The sequence below is a fragment of the Perognathus longimembris genome, chromosome 7 (genome assembly GCF_023159225.1).
Source record: "Perognathus longimembris pacificus isolate PPM17 chromosome 7, ASM2315922v1, whole genome shotgun sequence".
Lineage (NCBI taxonomy): Eukaryota > Metazoa > Chordata > Mammalia > Rodentia > Heteromyidae > Perognathus > Perognathus longimembris.
In genome coordinates this window covers 7715014-7731462 of record NC_063167.1, presented here as the reverse complement: position 1 = coordinate 7731462, position 16449 = coordinate 7715014, and the positions used below count along the sequence as shown (strand labels likewise).

At 41.9% G+C, this 16449-nt stretch overlaps 1 protein-coding gene across 6 annotated transcripts in view; it reads right to left on the bottom strand.

Annotated features, from left to right (window-relative positions):
* Positions 1-16449, bottom strand: part of Vps13d (vacuolar protein sorting 13 homolog D) — a 234902-nt gene that overhangs the window by 75567 nt on the left and 142886 nt on the right. For all 6 annotated transcript variants that reach the window (XM_048350254.1, XM_048350255.1, XM_048350256.1 and 3 more), the window contains 5 exons: positions 15287-15403; positions 14202-14351; positions 11624-11773; positions 10128-10224; positions 7677-7825 (listed from right to left, as the gene is read on the bottom strand). In XM_048350254.1, the coding sequence (XP_048206211.1) occupies positions 7677-7825; positions 10128-10224; positions 11624-11773; positions 14202-14351; positions 15287-15403 (663 nt within the window). The remainder of the gene's footprint in view (positions 1-7676; positions 7826-10127; positions 10225-11623; positions 11774-14201; positions 14352-15286; positions 15404-16449) is intronic.

Sequence of the window (16449 nt, the reverse complement as noted above, 5' to 3'; positions counted from 1 at the left end):
ATCTAAAATACAACTATGCATAAAAACATACACAGGACTCAATGCATTTACGCTCTAATAAACTGACTAAAAGAAGGTATACTTAGGGGAGGAATCCAGAGGCATAACTTCCCTAAGCAACTAAAGTACTGTTTATCAAAGCAAATACTAGGAAGTGGGAACATGTTTTTGGTGGGTATGCAGAAGGAAGCACAGGAATAGAGAGAGGAAGGGTCAGTAAATGCAGTCATCATTATATTCAAAGTACATTATGTAAAAAAGTGAACTATGTAACTTGTAGGCAGGGACAGGAGGGAGAAGATAGGGGAGAATGAAGGAATGGGTGATGTTGACCAAGAAGCATTACATGCATAACCTGACACATACTTGTAACCTTTGTACAGCTATTAAATAAAAACAGTAAATTTTAAAACTATAACAACAAAAAAAGAAACACTGATGGCTTCACAGTATAATTCCTTCTTTAGTCTGTATGTTTGTCATTGTTTTTACTTTCTGGTGTAACACATACAGAATATACAGAACATACAGAATATAAAAAAATCAAATACATAGCCCAGTGATTTTTTTTCACCCCAAAACTTAACCTCAGCCTAGATCAGGAAGTAGGTCACTACCTCTACACTGGAGGCAGCCCCTCCCCTTTGCAGATGCCTAATCACCGCTCTCCCTCCCTGGGGACATCCAGAAGCACAGGTTGGGTTTTCCTGCTTGGAATTTTAGATAAATGGAATCACTGGCTTGTACTTTGCTGTGGGGTCCATCCAGGAAGCATGAAATACAGTAGTGAGATCCATACTATGCAACTTTGCTGCAGTTTATTTGTGATACAATGTAAGATTCCATTGTAGGACAAAAAAAACAACACAAATTATTCTATCACTATTACTGATTAAAAGTTGAGTCAGTTCAATCATATTTTCTTTTTTGCTGTTATGAACAATGCTACCATGAACATTCTTAGACCTGTTTTTTGGACTATGTCCAGCCCAACTACTAAACCACAGAATTGTGAACAAATACAAGTTATTATTTTAAACATTCAAGTTTTGGGATGGTTGGTGTGTTCTTACTGCTCCTGAGAATGATATCCTTTAGTTGGTCTGGTAACTTGTGATTAAATGAAATAGTTTGTATGAAAATTTATGGGAAATTTGAATTAGTCTGGCCAAGCAGGTATAATAAGAAGAATAATGCCATGATCTAACCAAGGCTTGGATTTGCTCAATGCTGGGATTCAGTCTTTCTAAGTCCTGGTATATTTCAGTTGTTGCATGTACTTGAGCTTCTCCAATGAATAGCAATGTCATTCCTCCAATTTTAATATCCCCAGTTAAACTGCAGGTGGCTGAGAATGCAGCTCAATAGCAGAGTCCTTGCCTAACACACACAAGGCCCTGGGTTCAGTTCCCTGCATTGCCAAACAAAAACAACAACAAACCTGCTCAAATATCTATTTATCTGCCCACCTTCTTAACTATCTCTTTTTACTTGGCTTCTTTTAAGAAATAACGCAGTTCAGTGCTGGGAATGCGGCTTAGTGGTAGAGTGCTTGCCTAGCATACATGAAGCCCTGGATTCAATTCCTCAGTACCACATAAGCAGAAAAAAGCCAGAAATGGCACTGTGATTCAAGTGGTAGAGTGCTAGCCTTGAGCAAAAGAAGCTCAGGGACAGTGCTCAGGCTCTGAGTTCAAGTCCTAGGACTGGCAAAGGGAATAATGGAGGAAGGGAGGGAGGGAGGGAGAGAGAGAGAAAGAGAGAGAGAGAGGAAGAGAGAGGGGAAGAGAGGAAGGGAGGAAGAGAGAAAGCAGGAAAGAAAAAGGAAGAGAAAGAGAGAGGGAGAGAAAAAGAGAGGGAGAGAGGGAATGGAAGAGGGAAGGGAAGGGAAGGGAAGGGAAAGGAAGGGAAAGGACAGGAAAGAAAAGAAGCAGTTTAGACTGGATTCTGGTAGCTGGTTTCTACTTGGTTTCTTGTTCTTTCTCCCTCCATCACTTACACAACAGAAAAAGTGTCAAGAGAAACATACACATTGGCATCTCGGATTTTTTTTCTCCCCTCATAAAGCTTGGACCCTTCAAGTGCTGGTTATCTTGGTGGCTTTCCAATGGCTTCAAACACACTTTAAAATTATTTTAAATCTAGCTTTTCTTGAAGGTCTCAGCTGGCTATAAGACAATGAACAATTTTTAGACCTGATTCTATATTCTGATCACATTTCATTTAACATGGTAGATAGGTTGGTGTGTTTAGAAGATACATCTACTCTTCTTTGCTAAATGTTGAAATCATTCATTCATGCTATGGCTATCAGGAAATCTCTATCCATTTGGAATTTATCCTTATGGAGAATATAAAAAATGCATCTAATTTTATAAATTAATATTACATTAAAATAATATTGAATTAAGATGGCTGTTATTTATTAAAATTTCACAAACATGTTAGTGGAATTCCTACCTCATTTTTCACTTATCTCTTCTTAATCTTTCTGCATGGGTTTCACAGGCTGCCTTAATTTTTTGGAATAACAATACATTTAATTGGAATTTAATTATAGAAAAATAGATGAAACTGCATGACTCAAAATTCATATAGAAAAAGACAAAAGGCTGATGAATTTGACAATGTAAAACTGAGGTCTTGCCTGAGTGAACACATACCCATACAAAGCAAAATAAAGAGATGAAGGGGAAAAATGAAGAACAAGACACCTGTAACTATCATCAAAGACAGAACTTTCACCAAGAGCCTCTGAAATTTGAAGGTAACTTAGAAAAATGGACAAATGATAGGCCCAGAGTTCAGAGAAAAGATGTCTCTCTGTCTCTCTGTCTCTGTCTCTGTCTCTCTCTGTCTCTGTCTCTCTCTCTCACTCTCTCTCTCCCCCCCCCCCAGTCTTGGGGCTTGAAGTCTGGGTCTGGGCGCTGGCCCTGAGCTCTTCAGCTCCAGGCTAGCGCTCTACCACTTGAGCCACAGTGCCACTTCTGGTTTTCTGGTGGTTAACTGGAGATAAAAGTCTCATGGACTTTCCTGCCTGGGCTGGCTATGAACCATGATCCTCAGATCTCAGCCTCCTGAGTAGCTAGAATTACAGGCGTGAGCCACTGGCACCCAGCCAATGTGGCTCTTTATACATGGGTTAGAAGACGTAAAATAGGGAGAAGCAGTAAGCCACAACCTATTGGGTAGAAAGAAGTCAAAAGACTCAAAACTTTCTGCTATCCATTCTGTCTGGCCTCCTATCCACTTGGTGAGTGATGAGGACCTAAGTGAACACACCTATCTTCCTCTTTTCGCTGATGGAGAAATGGAGGCCCAAGCAAGCTGACCTGCCTCACTCACAGCCACAGGAACAGCACTGGGAGAGTCTAACTGAGCATCACTTTCGTCTCAGAAAAGAGGAAGTGTAACTGAACAAAGGCTCAAGCAACTTCCTTGTTTTGACCAAATATTGAAGCAGCAGCACATGCAGTAGCATACACAACTCCACTAAGCTTGAGACCTGTGCTAAGTTGCCAAGCCTTCCAGCAGACACCATTTCCTCTGTGGATAACTAAGGGGCTTTGTCTGAACCAAGAAAGTATCCTAGCCTTTAAGTAGAAATCATCCTTGCCAAGTTATTTACTGCTTTGGGACTTCCCATATTCCAAAAGGCTGTGACATGGCCTACTAGTATGAATTATTCTGCCACCTTCAGGCTGATTTGGTCAGTCAAAGTAGAAGAGAGAAGAGAAAAAGAAAGGGCCAAACAAGGCTTTTTCTTATAATCAAATGATTAATCAAATACAGTAGAATACAACATGGATGTTTATTTACTCAAGTAACAGACAGTTTCCTGTTATAAAAAAAAATTCTGGAGAAAGCAGTCCTGTGCCCCCCTAAGCCTTTAATAAGAATAAGAAACTGCCTATCCCTAGACAAAAACTGCGGAAGCCTTCCAGAAATGCTATGGAGTTAAAAGAAGAAATACCTGTCCACAAGGTCTCAGATCACAAGCTATTCCCTGGGCCACGTCCTTTCATTTCTTAGTTTATCCTGCACTAAACAAAACTGTCTGGAATTCATTCTTTAAAGGTTTATTTATGGTACATAGAGACTGTTTATGTGAAGCAGGGTATTTGCCTATTTCCCTCTTGGGACAGTGTTTAAAACTACAGGGATATTTCCTTCTCTGGCACTTACTGAAATACAATTAACAATACTGGATCTTTTTTCCTTTTAACAAATCTGGTTTTTATTTAGGGAGGGGAGGGGAAAAGTAAAGGGTCTGAAGTTTCCCAACAAATTATTTCAAGCCTTTGAGAAGACAGTTTTAGGCTTCTTAAATAGTGTCTTTGTTTGAAAATCCCCCTTACCCCCACCCTCTCTCTGACCATTAAAATGTGGGTTTTCTTCCAAACTAGATTGCTCAATTAAAGCCCTTCTTTTGTAATACCCCAATGCCTCAAATGGGAAAGGGACTGCTGTAGGCCACCTTGTGAAACCTTTTAAGAGCTCCTGGTCTCTTTTGATCTTTAAAAAAACTAAAAACACACCTAGAAGCTACCTGGCATTTTTGCTAGCCACTGTCTAACATGCAACTTTGGGAGAAAGATGGAGAGGCCAAGTAGGGGAGGGGGCTGGACTTCTGTCTCTGCATTTGTGAAATGGAACTACTACCTCCCCCTTCTTCAATCAGAGTCAGGCATCCAATTGAGACAGCAGATGTGAAACTGCTCTGAGGCCCTCTGAACAGACACTATATCTGGCAACAATGTACCCTCAGTGTAAACCTGGAGAGGCTCCCCTCGGAGATTGCTGACAGCCTCTCCTGGCTGGGAATCAAGAGAATGGAGATAATTATTTCTTCACTACCAAAGACAGGGTTACCTTTTAGTCAGACTCCTGTGATTCCTGCTTGGGGAGAGGACTCCATTTCCGAAGCACATACTTTCAGTGATTATATATTCATTAAAAGGAGCTTATTGCCCTATCTGAGAGAGACTAATAAAGAGATATTACTCTGTTAGGAAACTCTGAATAAATGACATTATCTTATGAGTCTCAGACTTCACTAGAAGAACTAAAGACACAGTGAAAAGGTGACTTTCCATAAACCAAGAGTTTAAACTCAGAAGGTTAATCTGATTCCCGGGACCTTGCTTGAAGCACTAACCTCCCCTCTTCCACAAAGATCCCTTCCCTTCTTTCCATGACTGTGCTAGGTAATTTGTTTAACAATGATTTGAAAATGTTCCTTTACAGTACTGCCAGGTTGAGACAGTCTACCTAAAGAATTATAGCATGTTGTATGCACGTGTACACACACACACAGTCTACCTAAAGAATTATAGCATGCTGTATGCACGTGTACACACACACACACACACACACACACACACACACACACACACAGAGAACAATTAATACCACAAAAAATGGGCTGTAGATACCACTCTGGTTTTATCAATCTGGGGAAGACTTCTATTATAAGCAATCTGAAAGGAGTCTGTTTTGTAGTGAATTTAAAAACAAGACACCGTCAACTTGCAGGAAATGCTTAGCACTGGTTTGTTGGGTGAGTTCCAAGCGTTCTGGGGAGAATTCATTATCAAACCAACCCATTGCAAAGGGTCACACAAGTCAAGTGGATACTTGTGGATATTAGCAAGATAGTGGTTTCCCATGGTTTTCCCCACACTCCCATGCTAATCATTAGGCTCTCCAGTCTCCTGGGAAACATGAAATTGAAGCAGAGTAGGCAGCCAGGGCAGGGAGAGAAGGGTGCCACACACGGTCCATCCTCAGGATGGTTCTCCTGGTCCCCACCAGCACCCCAGCTGTTGGTCACTGAATCCACTGTAGCCCTCAACCCTGCCCTGCCCTTCTACAAATATTATCTGATGCTGACCAGACCTCTGTCTCATTACCTGTAGGTATATTTTAGAAGCCGTGAGCTGGCAGACCATGGGCCACATGAGGCCCACACATGTGTTTTGTGAGGCCCACCAGGTTTTAAAAAAACAAGAAACTTAAATTCGTTGCCAACATTTAAAATCCAGGAGATTTCACATAAAAATATCCAGGTTTCCAGCTTCTCTTTAAATATCTGAAGATCTGGCAACCCTGGGTTCACATTCCACCATGACAATATGGCTGGAGCTGAGCGACACTGTCCCTGTGTTCTAGGTGTACATGGTCCCTACAATGCCTCCTTTGCTGTCCAGCACCTGCACCAGCACTTCAGGCGACAACTCCAGACTTACTGCTTTCTTGCTCAGATCTCTATCTGTTTCTGTTAGAAGAGAGAGACTATGTTGTAGCATATGACAGGAGGTAGATGGGGCTGGGAATATGGCCTAGTGGCAAGAATGCTTGCCTCATATAAATGAAACCCTGGGTTCGATTCCCTAGCACCACATATATAGAAAACGGCCAGAAGTGGCGCTGTGGCTCAAGTGGCAGAGCGCTAGCCTTGAGCAAAAAGAAGCCAGGGACAGTGCTCAGGCCCTGAGTCCAAAGCCCAGGACTGGCCAAAAAAAAAAAAAAAAAACAAGACAGGAGGTAGTACGGGTCAAGGGCAAGAGTTTAGACAGTGGTTACTGGGAAGAGGTCTTGATGACTATCTTCAAGTACAACAGGGAATGAACCAGAAGCAACGGGTGCAAGCTCGAGCCTGAGTCAAACTAAGGAGAGTTCCCAGTGTTCACCTTGTTCCACTCTTGCCCTGTAACTGTCTCACTAGACAGGCATACAGAACAGAATATTGAGATTCAGTGTCCCTGTCTATCCTGCAAGGGCAGCACTGTGATGCCTCATGTTCCAGGGGTCAGATAAATACAGTGGAAAACAAGGTAGATATCACAGAGGCTTGTATGTGAATGCCTCCTCCCTTGCTTAAAATATATTTCGTGATGAAAATGAAGATGGTACTCAGGCTGTTTCTGTCAGCATTGATATCAAGATGGTCTGCAGGAGTGGTACATGCTGATGCTATAGTAGACAAAGCCACATCCCAGTGAGCAAAACTGGCTAGACCTTCTTAGTCAGAGTCGTCCAAGAGGAGATGAGAGAAACTAGGAGGGTGGGCAGGTCTTGAGCACAAAGGAAGATCTTATATTCATCCTGGCTCTTCTCCTGAGATTAGAAGACTCCTAGACAAGAGGCTTTTACATCTCTGAGGAACTATACAGAGAACAATTCTGTGTTTATTCTCTTCAGTTACTCCTTGATCTTTTCCAAAGCCATATTCACACATTAAACAAAAAGATTGCCATTCTATGTGTCAATAGACCATGTGAAAAAGAAATAGATAAGCCAGGCGTCGTGGCCCACACCTGTAATCCTAGCTACACAGGAGGCTGAGATCTGAGGATCACAGTTTGAAGGTTCAAAGCCAGCCTGGGCAGGAGAGTTCATGAGACCCATCTTCAATTAATTGCCAAAAGGCCAGAAATGACCACTGTAGCTCCAAGTAATAGAGTGTTAACTTTGACCACAAAAGCTCAGTGACAGTGTCCAGGCTCTGAGTTCAAGCCCCAGGACTAACACACACAAAAACAAACAAAAACAAAAGCAGCCTATACAAATGCTGGCTATGAATGTTGTTGCTACACAGAAAAAGTGAATGGGTAACATACTAATGGCTTCTAAGGAAAAGTTATTCTTGAGAATGATCACAGGTGTCAGCTCACCTTAAGATCTAGTGGCAGCTTGTTGGAGGTAAACACACTTAGTTTGATCTGGGGAATGCTGATCTTAAGATTTTCAAAATAGTATCGAGTTGGTGTTCCACCCTGCTCAACTGTCTTCTCATGGAGGTTTTCATCATATTTTTCCACCTCTGGAAAGGCAGCACACAACAAAACAACAACAGAAATGTTACATTATTTCATATACTTATAATTCCACTGAAAAACCTTACAGATGAACATGTTGACGCTTCTCTAAATTTAGTTTTTGAGGATCAATAATACATACAGCTTCCTGATGGCATTTCTTTGTAAAAGCAGATATTCACTTTATATTTTTTATCACTAGACTACATTTATAACATATTTTTCTTTTCTTTCATTCTTCATTGTCATTTAATAGTTGTGCAAGAGAGTTGCCATTTAACAAAGCAATTTGTGAGTACAATATATCTTGATCAACATTCCATTAGACTATTAATAGTCTACTAGTAAGTAGACTAGCTTAATATTTTAACCTTTGTTTCCATGCCACCTGGCAGATCACATCTATGGGAGAAATGTTCCAGGTGCGAACCAAAAATCAGAAGTGTTTGCTGGCCACAGGCTTTCTAGAACTACTGTTGGTTTTTATATATGTTGATTTTGATATTGTGGGTTTTGATATAATCCAGATCATCTCAATTTATCTTATAGTATGATATATAAATAAGGGCCTGAAGTACAATACATCTAACCATAATGTATACTATCGCAATTAAATAATGAATCTGAATCTGTAGGATACAATATCTGAAAGAACTGGGTTGAAGAGCTGGCGACATGGCTCAAGTGATAGAGCTTCTACCTACCAAGAAGGCCTCGAATTCAAACCAAGAACATTAAAAAGTTGAAAAAATAATCTAAAGAACTGAGCTGAGGCCACTAAGAACTGTCATAGCAAGAAGGAACACCCTACAAAACTGTAGGCATTAGTTTAAAAAGGATAAACAGGAAGGTTTCTTTACTTGCTACTATGTGACGGGAAAAGAAGGGACATGGACTCAAGCACAGCAATATGTATGCTCTTCGTATCTGATGCTGTACCCATCTCCGTGTAGGCAGATGCTTCCTTTGGCTTTCTTTGCCTCAGAAAGCCCACACATCTCTACTTAGGCAAAGAAATTTATGGTAGAGTTAATACCAAACTATCATCAATTCTGCTTACTTATAAATGCCTGTCTATTTGTGCTCAGGAAACAATGAACTAGTGAAAAGCAAGCAAGGACTTTATAAAAATCAAAATCTACCATAGCACACTTCAGGAGAAATCTGCAACAGCAACTTATAAGAAAACTTACAAACAAAACAAAACAAAACACAAAAACATGACCAATCAAGCTTCTCAGGCAGGCACCAAATCAGAAAGGGTAACTAACTAGCTGGCAGGCTTTCAAGTAGCTGCCTGAATAACAAATACTGGAGTCCCAACTCAGAGTGGGAAGCACAGACTTGTCCATTTTCTATCTTCTTTTTTCTTTTTTACAGTTTCAGGGACTGGATCCAGGGCCTCACACATGCTAAGCATATGTTTTATCACTGAGCAAAATCCTCAGCCAATCCAAATGGTCTTAAAGTTTAATTCTAAACCTAGAATGTAAAGAACAGAAATATTTTTCCTTGCAGTCTGTGTACATATATACACACACTGCCAATGATTTCTTTTTTCTCTAGCCAATATAGGCAGACAATCATAAAAGTCTCTTTCTTATCATTTCTTCAGGCTCAATATTTGGATTGGGCATCAAAAGGCTGAACACTGATTCCTTTCTAAGCTGTATATATGGCCCAGAAAATTCCAGCTAGGAGCAGGAAAAAGAGTATGTATTGAGGAATCTGGAATAAAGAGACAACAACTGAATTATCTCTGTAGTCTGCTACAAATCTCAGTTTCCTGCTAGTATATATGGCTCCTCTTTCTAATGAAGAGAATAAACAGAAATTTTTGTAGTCATATTAAGGCATAGGGTATGGATGCTTAAAATCCAAGAGCTGAGGCTAGCTAATTCATTTTCTCAAAGGAACTGCCGAAGGGATTTCTGATTCTTGGCGCTGAGTCTGTTTAATAAACAAAGGTTAGGAAACAACGCGGTCTGCTAGATGACTAACATAATTTTTGTTATCCTAGAGGAGATGAATCAAAAATGCAAAGCACAGAGGACTAGTGTGCTATGTCCCTGAGGTCTTCCACTGGATACTCCAGGATACCACACAACATTGGGAGCCTCCTCGTTCGTGGACATTAACTCCAGACAACAGGCAGTGTTGGAAAGAAAACAGCTGAAAGGCTAACCTCAGCTTCCTAGCTCAAAGTACCAGGTAGAAAGGGTTGGCAGGTATCCATGGGCTGTCTTTTTTTTTTTTTTTTTTTTAACAAACATGAAAACATACCATCCATTGAGCATTCAACTTTACCTGACTCTGCCTGATCGTAGCCAAAGAAACTCAGCAGCTTCAGCAGCAGTTTCTCTTCAATCTGCACTGTGAATCTCTGAGCTGTGACCATCAGATGCTACAGAGAAACAAACTCTAGGTGATAGGGTGAACAACAGAAGAACTTTCACATTTGCCATTGAGAAAGCCCCAGTGAGCCGGACGCAGATGTTTCACGCCTATAATTGTAGCTACTCAAAAGGCTGAGGGGGCTGGGGATATGACCTAGTGGCAAGAGTGCCTGCTTCATATACATGAGGCTCTGGGTTCGATTCCCCAGCACCACATATACAGAAAATGGCCGGAAGTGGCGCTGTGGCTCAAGTGGCAGAGTGCTAGCCTTGAGCAAAAAGAAGCCAGGGACAGTGCTCAGGCCCTGAGTCCAAGCCCCAGGACTGGCCAAAAAAAAAAAAAAAAAATGCTCACTCAAAGGCTGAGGCAGTAGGGCACTTGAGACCACTTTGGGAACAGCTCAAGCAGCACAATGAGACCTTGTGTCAAAAAGGGGGTTGAGGGAAAGGAACACCAGGAGCTTGTAATCCTAGTTATTCAGGAGGATGAGATCTGAGGACCACAGTTCAGAGCCATTCTGGGCAAGAAAGTCTGTGAGACTCTGATCTCCAGCAAAATGCCAGAAGTAGAACTGTGGCTCAAGTGGTAGGGTACGAGCCTTGAGCAAAAAGCTAAGGCACAGTACCTAGGCTTTGGAGTTCAAGCTCCAGTACTAATATACAAAAAAGTGGGGGAGAGGAGGAGCTAAAGATATGACATGGCTTCTTTACCTAACTTGTTTGATGATACTGCCAATTTTTTTCTGGCTTTTCTCTATGTGTTACAACTGACCAAAAACTTTCAAGGGTGTTTAGGAGGCATTTGCTGCACTGCTTGGCTCTCGGGACCTGGTCTCACTAGTCAAGGTACAGCTTCAGATGTGTCATGGTGAGTTACCAGGTGGTACTATGCTCATAGCCATGGCAGCCTGTAAGGGGATACATGATTAGGCACAAGGCTGAGGCTGCAGACAGGTGTGTATAATCCCAGAGGCACTGGTGACAAGGGACTAGAAGGAAGGCTCTGGCAGAGTTTGCTGCTATCACAGCTGGCTTAAGCATAGGAACTTCTTCAAGGCAGAAAGTTCGTCACTCCTGAACTACCAGAATTCAGTAAGCAGTGTGGCAGCTCACAGAGAAGATGCCTGCCCCAAGGTCAGACCCTTCATTGTCGTTTTCCAGCATCTCTGAACTACTCCATTTTTAATAGTCTTGAAAATGCTATACTTTGCTACAGTGACTCTGGCTCCTGTGGACTCAGTCCTACCAAACTGCAAGATCACTGAAAACACAACTGAGGATACAAAGTGCCAAGGAAAGGAGATTCTATACATTCCCTAACAGTCTACTAAGTAGCGCAACCCTACAGAACTACCTCCAGATACAGCCAGCAGTGCTGGTCACAGCCTTGCCCTCCTCCCAGCTCACCTTGTAGATGTTGGTCAGTGCACTCTTGCTGGGGAACTTCACCGCATTCACCTGCACAGCTGGGCCGGTCTCAATGACCTCATTCTCATTGCTCACGGGGGTCACATAGAGCATGAAGGGTTGAGTGGTACCGATGAGCTGGTTATCCACCTAGGACATGAAAGGGAGCATTAAAAAAAAAAAATCAAAACCTGTAGCCAGGCACCAGCGGTTCATGACTGTAATCCTAGCTACTCAGGGAGGCTGAGATCTGAGAACCGTGGTTCAAAGCCAGCCCAGGCAGGAAAGTCCATGAGCCTCTTATCACCAGAAAAAAGAAAGTGGTGCTGTGGCTCAAAGTGGTAGAGTGCTAGCCTGGAATAAAAAAGCTCAGGGAGGCCCACGGCCAAACAAAGAGCAAAATCAGACTCAGCAAGTACCCTGGCCATCCTACTACCTTGGTTCCAACCAGGAAAACCCATTCTCTCTGAAGAACAGGGCCATAGCAGCAATGGGAAGAACCCTGGGACCTCTATTTCATTACTTCATTATCTTATCACCTCATTAGGCAATGTACTCTGTCGAGAGAACAGATTCAGAATTTACTCATCCAAAACATAAGTATGTGAGGTAACACATATGATAATTAGCTCAAATTGTTCTATAACAGCCACATATTTTAAATATTATGTTGTACATGATAGGTATATACAAGCTTCAAGTCTCAATTTACAATATCACAGAATTAAAAATAAATTTTAAAACATCAAGTGAGTATGCTATGTTAAGTATGATGCTAGTCAACTCAGATGTATGATCTCATGACGATACATGAGATCTGTGTTATCAGAATTACTAAACTAAGGTTTTGCTGGAAACCTCAAGCACAGTGGTTGTTCCACAGAGGAGATGCTGAGGAGAGGCCCTTGCTCAGGCTAACTAATGACAGAACCAGTACAGAATCCAGCCTGTGCAGTCCCAAAGCCGGGCTGTTCATGCTTCTCCCTCACTCCAACAAAAACTCTTGATCCAGTAGCTCAAGAGCCTACCAAAGGCACTTCCTGTTTCCATCCTAAGGTGAGCTTCCCTCACAGGATGCCAGGATTAAGTCCACAGCTTTAGGGGAGATACTGCTGCCCCAGCCAAGCAGTACCACAGAGAGGACTGAGCTTCCCTTGGACACCTAAGCAGTTCAGTAGGGCCTGCTGGAAGAGGGACCACATCAGCTATTTCTCATCAGAGATACACTCTGGGAAGAGACAGGTAAGATTACCTGCTAAGAGACTATTAGCAGACACTTTGCCATACTTCCTAGAGGTAATCCATACCTACAGGCAAACCATATCATCAAGTAAAGAAAATCTTAGAGAAATCTATGGAAGCTGAATTACTTTTTCACATCACATAGCTAGTGAGTAGAAGAGTTGGACACACAATCTCTGCAGACAAATCCCTGACCCTCTCTCCCTTATACCCCTGGGCGTCATACCCGTGACACAGAACATGTTTCTTGCTCTCAGAAAGCAAGGATAGGACAAGACACCTTTACCTACATCCATTGGGTTTGTGTTTTCTATCTTAAAAAATTATTTTTCTGCCTGGCACCAGTGTCTCACATCTATAATCCTAGCTATCCAGGAGGCTAAGATCTGAGAATCAAAAGGAAAGCCCATGAAACTTTTATCTCCAATTAACCACCAAGAAACCAAAAGTAAAGCTGTGGCTCAAGTGGTTGAGCTCTAGCCTTGAGCACAAAAGCTCAGGGACAGCACCCAGGCCCTAAATTAAAACCCTAGGGTCAGCACATAAACACATACAAATAAATATTCTTTCTCTGCAAGGCTTAGTCTCCTCTCCCAGAGCCATGGCCTAGAAGGTTCTCAGGTAGAGAACTAAGTCAACTATAAGGCTCATCTCTTTTGTTTCCCACCTCAAAGGGGTCTCTGTTGTTATGGTTTGATGCCCACTGTTCTGAAGCTGTTGCCTCTTTATTCTGCCTGCGTTTTGTGACTGTTTCAGGTGGGATAGTAAATGCGGTACCTGCTGCTCCATGTTTACTGCAAGTGTAAGTTCAGTTACCATTCTGCACCTCCCTCTCATAAACCTCAAGCCTTCCAAGGACAGTTACAGTTCCATGCACTTCTACTCTTTTCTCTCAGTAAGACCAAAAAACATGGGGCACCAGGCCACAGTGGCTCATACCTGTAATCCTAGCTACACAGGGGGCTGAGATCTGAGAATCATGGTTCGAAGCCAGCCTGGGCAGTAAAGTCCATGAGACACTTATCTCCAATTAGTCACAGAAAAAGCCATGACTGGAGCTGTGGTTCAAGTGGTAGAGCACTGTCCTTGAGCAAAAAGAAGCTCAGGGACAGTGCCCAAGATCAGAATTTGAGCCGGGGCTCCTGCCACCCTCACTGACCTGCATAAGCACAAGTTATATATGTACCACTACTGGATTTGAAATAGAATCAATGAAAAAAATGAGAGTGGAAACAACCACTTCAAGGTCAGAGGATATTTCCTCCAAAGCATTTAAGTTTTTAGAATACTGAATGTTAAATCTGTTGGATGGACAGCATACCAACAAGATGCTCACCTGTACATCCTGAATGCTGAGTTCAAGCATGTGGCTGGTTGCCAGCTGGGTGTAGTGAACATTGATTCCTGTAAGACTCGCAAAGACCAGCTCTTCAGGTACTTTATTAATTAAGGATAGGCCAATTCCACCTTCTAATTTCACAAGCACCTGAAAAGAAATCAAAATATAGCCCACTGGTAACTTTAAACCAAGTTCCTGGTATAGGAGTACAGGAGAGTACAAGGAAATGAATGACTTCAAATCCCTCTACTTACACCTCTAAAGAGAGAAAAGCTAGTGAAGCAAGAGAATCCTGTAAAGCACCTGTTGGGCTCCACTGCCCTCATCTCACCAGAAATCTTCCTCCTGAGGTATGTTCTCCACCCAGGGGCAGAATGACGAAGGATCTAATGACACCTGACCAGAGCACTGAGTACGGGCATTCTGCAGAATGAGAGGATAACTGAGGATCTTTCTCCCTATTTGGGATGCAAGCTCTGAACGCATGTTCAATGCACTTCCCTAACATCTGACATGGTGCTTTATACACAGGCATTTGAATTTTTAAAAAAAAATCACTGAATGATTATCAGGTACATCTCATCCTCCTCCTCTTTAAGCTTTTCTGTCTCTTCTCAATATCCAGGGGGGAAGAAAGATGTCAGAGTCAGCAGGAGAAAAAAAAAATCTCATGTTTTCTTATTCTCTATCTTAAATCTATTTAAATCCTATTTAAATTCAAGCCATCTAGCTTCTTTTTTGTCACCTTACTTTAGCACCATTTGTTCCATTCTGATTCCACATTAACTTTAGCTGTCATTTACACAATATATGCTCACATTCACACTGTGATAACTCAGTGAAGCATAACCCTACTTAGAATTCACACAGGGCAGAAAGAAACCAGAAAATCACAGTGCAGAACCCTCAGCAAATCAATGATCAAGAAAATGAATTTATAGGAAGTAGTGCTATGGCTCAAGTGGTACAGAGCAAAACAAGCTCAGGGACAATGCCCAGGCCCAGAGTTCAAGCACCAGGACTGGCAAAAAAATAATAATAATAATAAAAAGAAAGATAACCAATTTACACTTAGAACTTACTTCCAATTCCTGCTCTGTCTCTGAACTCCTTAGTTTCTGCAGCTCTTGTTCAGTAATAGGAAGTTCATCCAGTTCATATGATGACCGGTCACTTTTCCGCTGGCAGAAATCTGTTATCTGAAGTCAAACAAAACACCATACAAAGAGGGCCACACTTCCACAGGGAAATCCATTCTAACCTCTGAGGGCTATCAAACAGCACTTTAGGCCAAAGAAGTAAATCATTTTCAAGCACTGTTAAGAAAGCTTTGCACATTAATGACACAAGGTGCTTCTAAGACTGAGGGGCAAACTCTCTAGCTGAATACCTTGAGAGCCAGGCATAGTAGACACCAGCAGGATATCTGGAATTACAGCTCAAATATCGAGACAAGCCTCAAGATAACTACATTCATTTTTGCTTTGGGTAAACTGCTTTCTTACAGCAGTAGTGTGGAATGAAGTATGGACTGTGATGAACTATCAAAGACAGCACTCTGTCATGAAGCTCCACAGTCACACTAGGACTGATAAGTCCATGTCTGCAGCATGGATCTTTCCCTCCAGCTTCAGACCCACATTTACAATGGCTTTTGGACATCCTCACAGAGGTGAAGGTATCATGTAATATCATGTAGTCATCTTACCTCAACAAACACCAAGCTGCCTCCTCATTTCCCAAGTATGCTCTGTGTTCACTGTTCAGCACTCTGACTTACCATCCTCCTCACTGGCTAAGATGGATTTGGAGGCCATCCTTGATTTCTTTCTCCTTCCTGACCCCACACTCAGTCAATCACTAAATTTAATTGTACTCCTAAATAAGCTTCATTTGTGTTTCTCGCCATCTCCCTCACACTTGTCCCTGGCATTTATTTGTTTCAATTCAGGCCTCCACCTCGCAAATATTTTACTAAGCTGGATTTCTCTAAAGTTCTGTCCAACTCCAATTCTTCATACTTCAGCCAACAGTTATCTAAAATACTTCTGATCATGCCTAACACAGCCTCCAGATTACCTAAGAAAATCGCTACATCTTTCTTGTTCATCTCAGGCTGTTCATAATCTGGCCAATGCTCTAGCCTTATTCCTTATCATATTCTATGTGCCAGCTGGGCCAAGGACCAGTCTCCCACTTGCGGACCTTCATTCATCAACTTAGCAATACCATCTAACTTATGTTA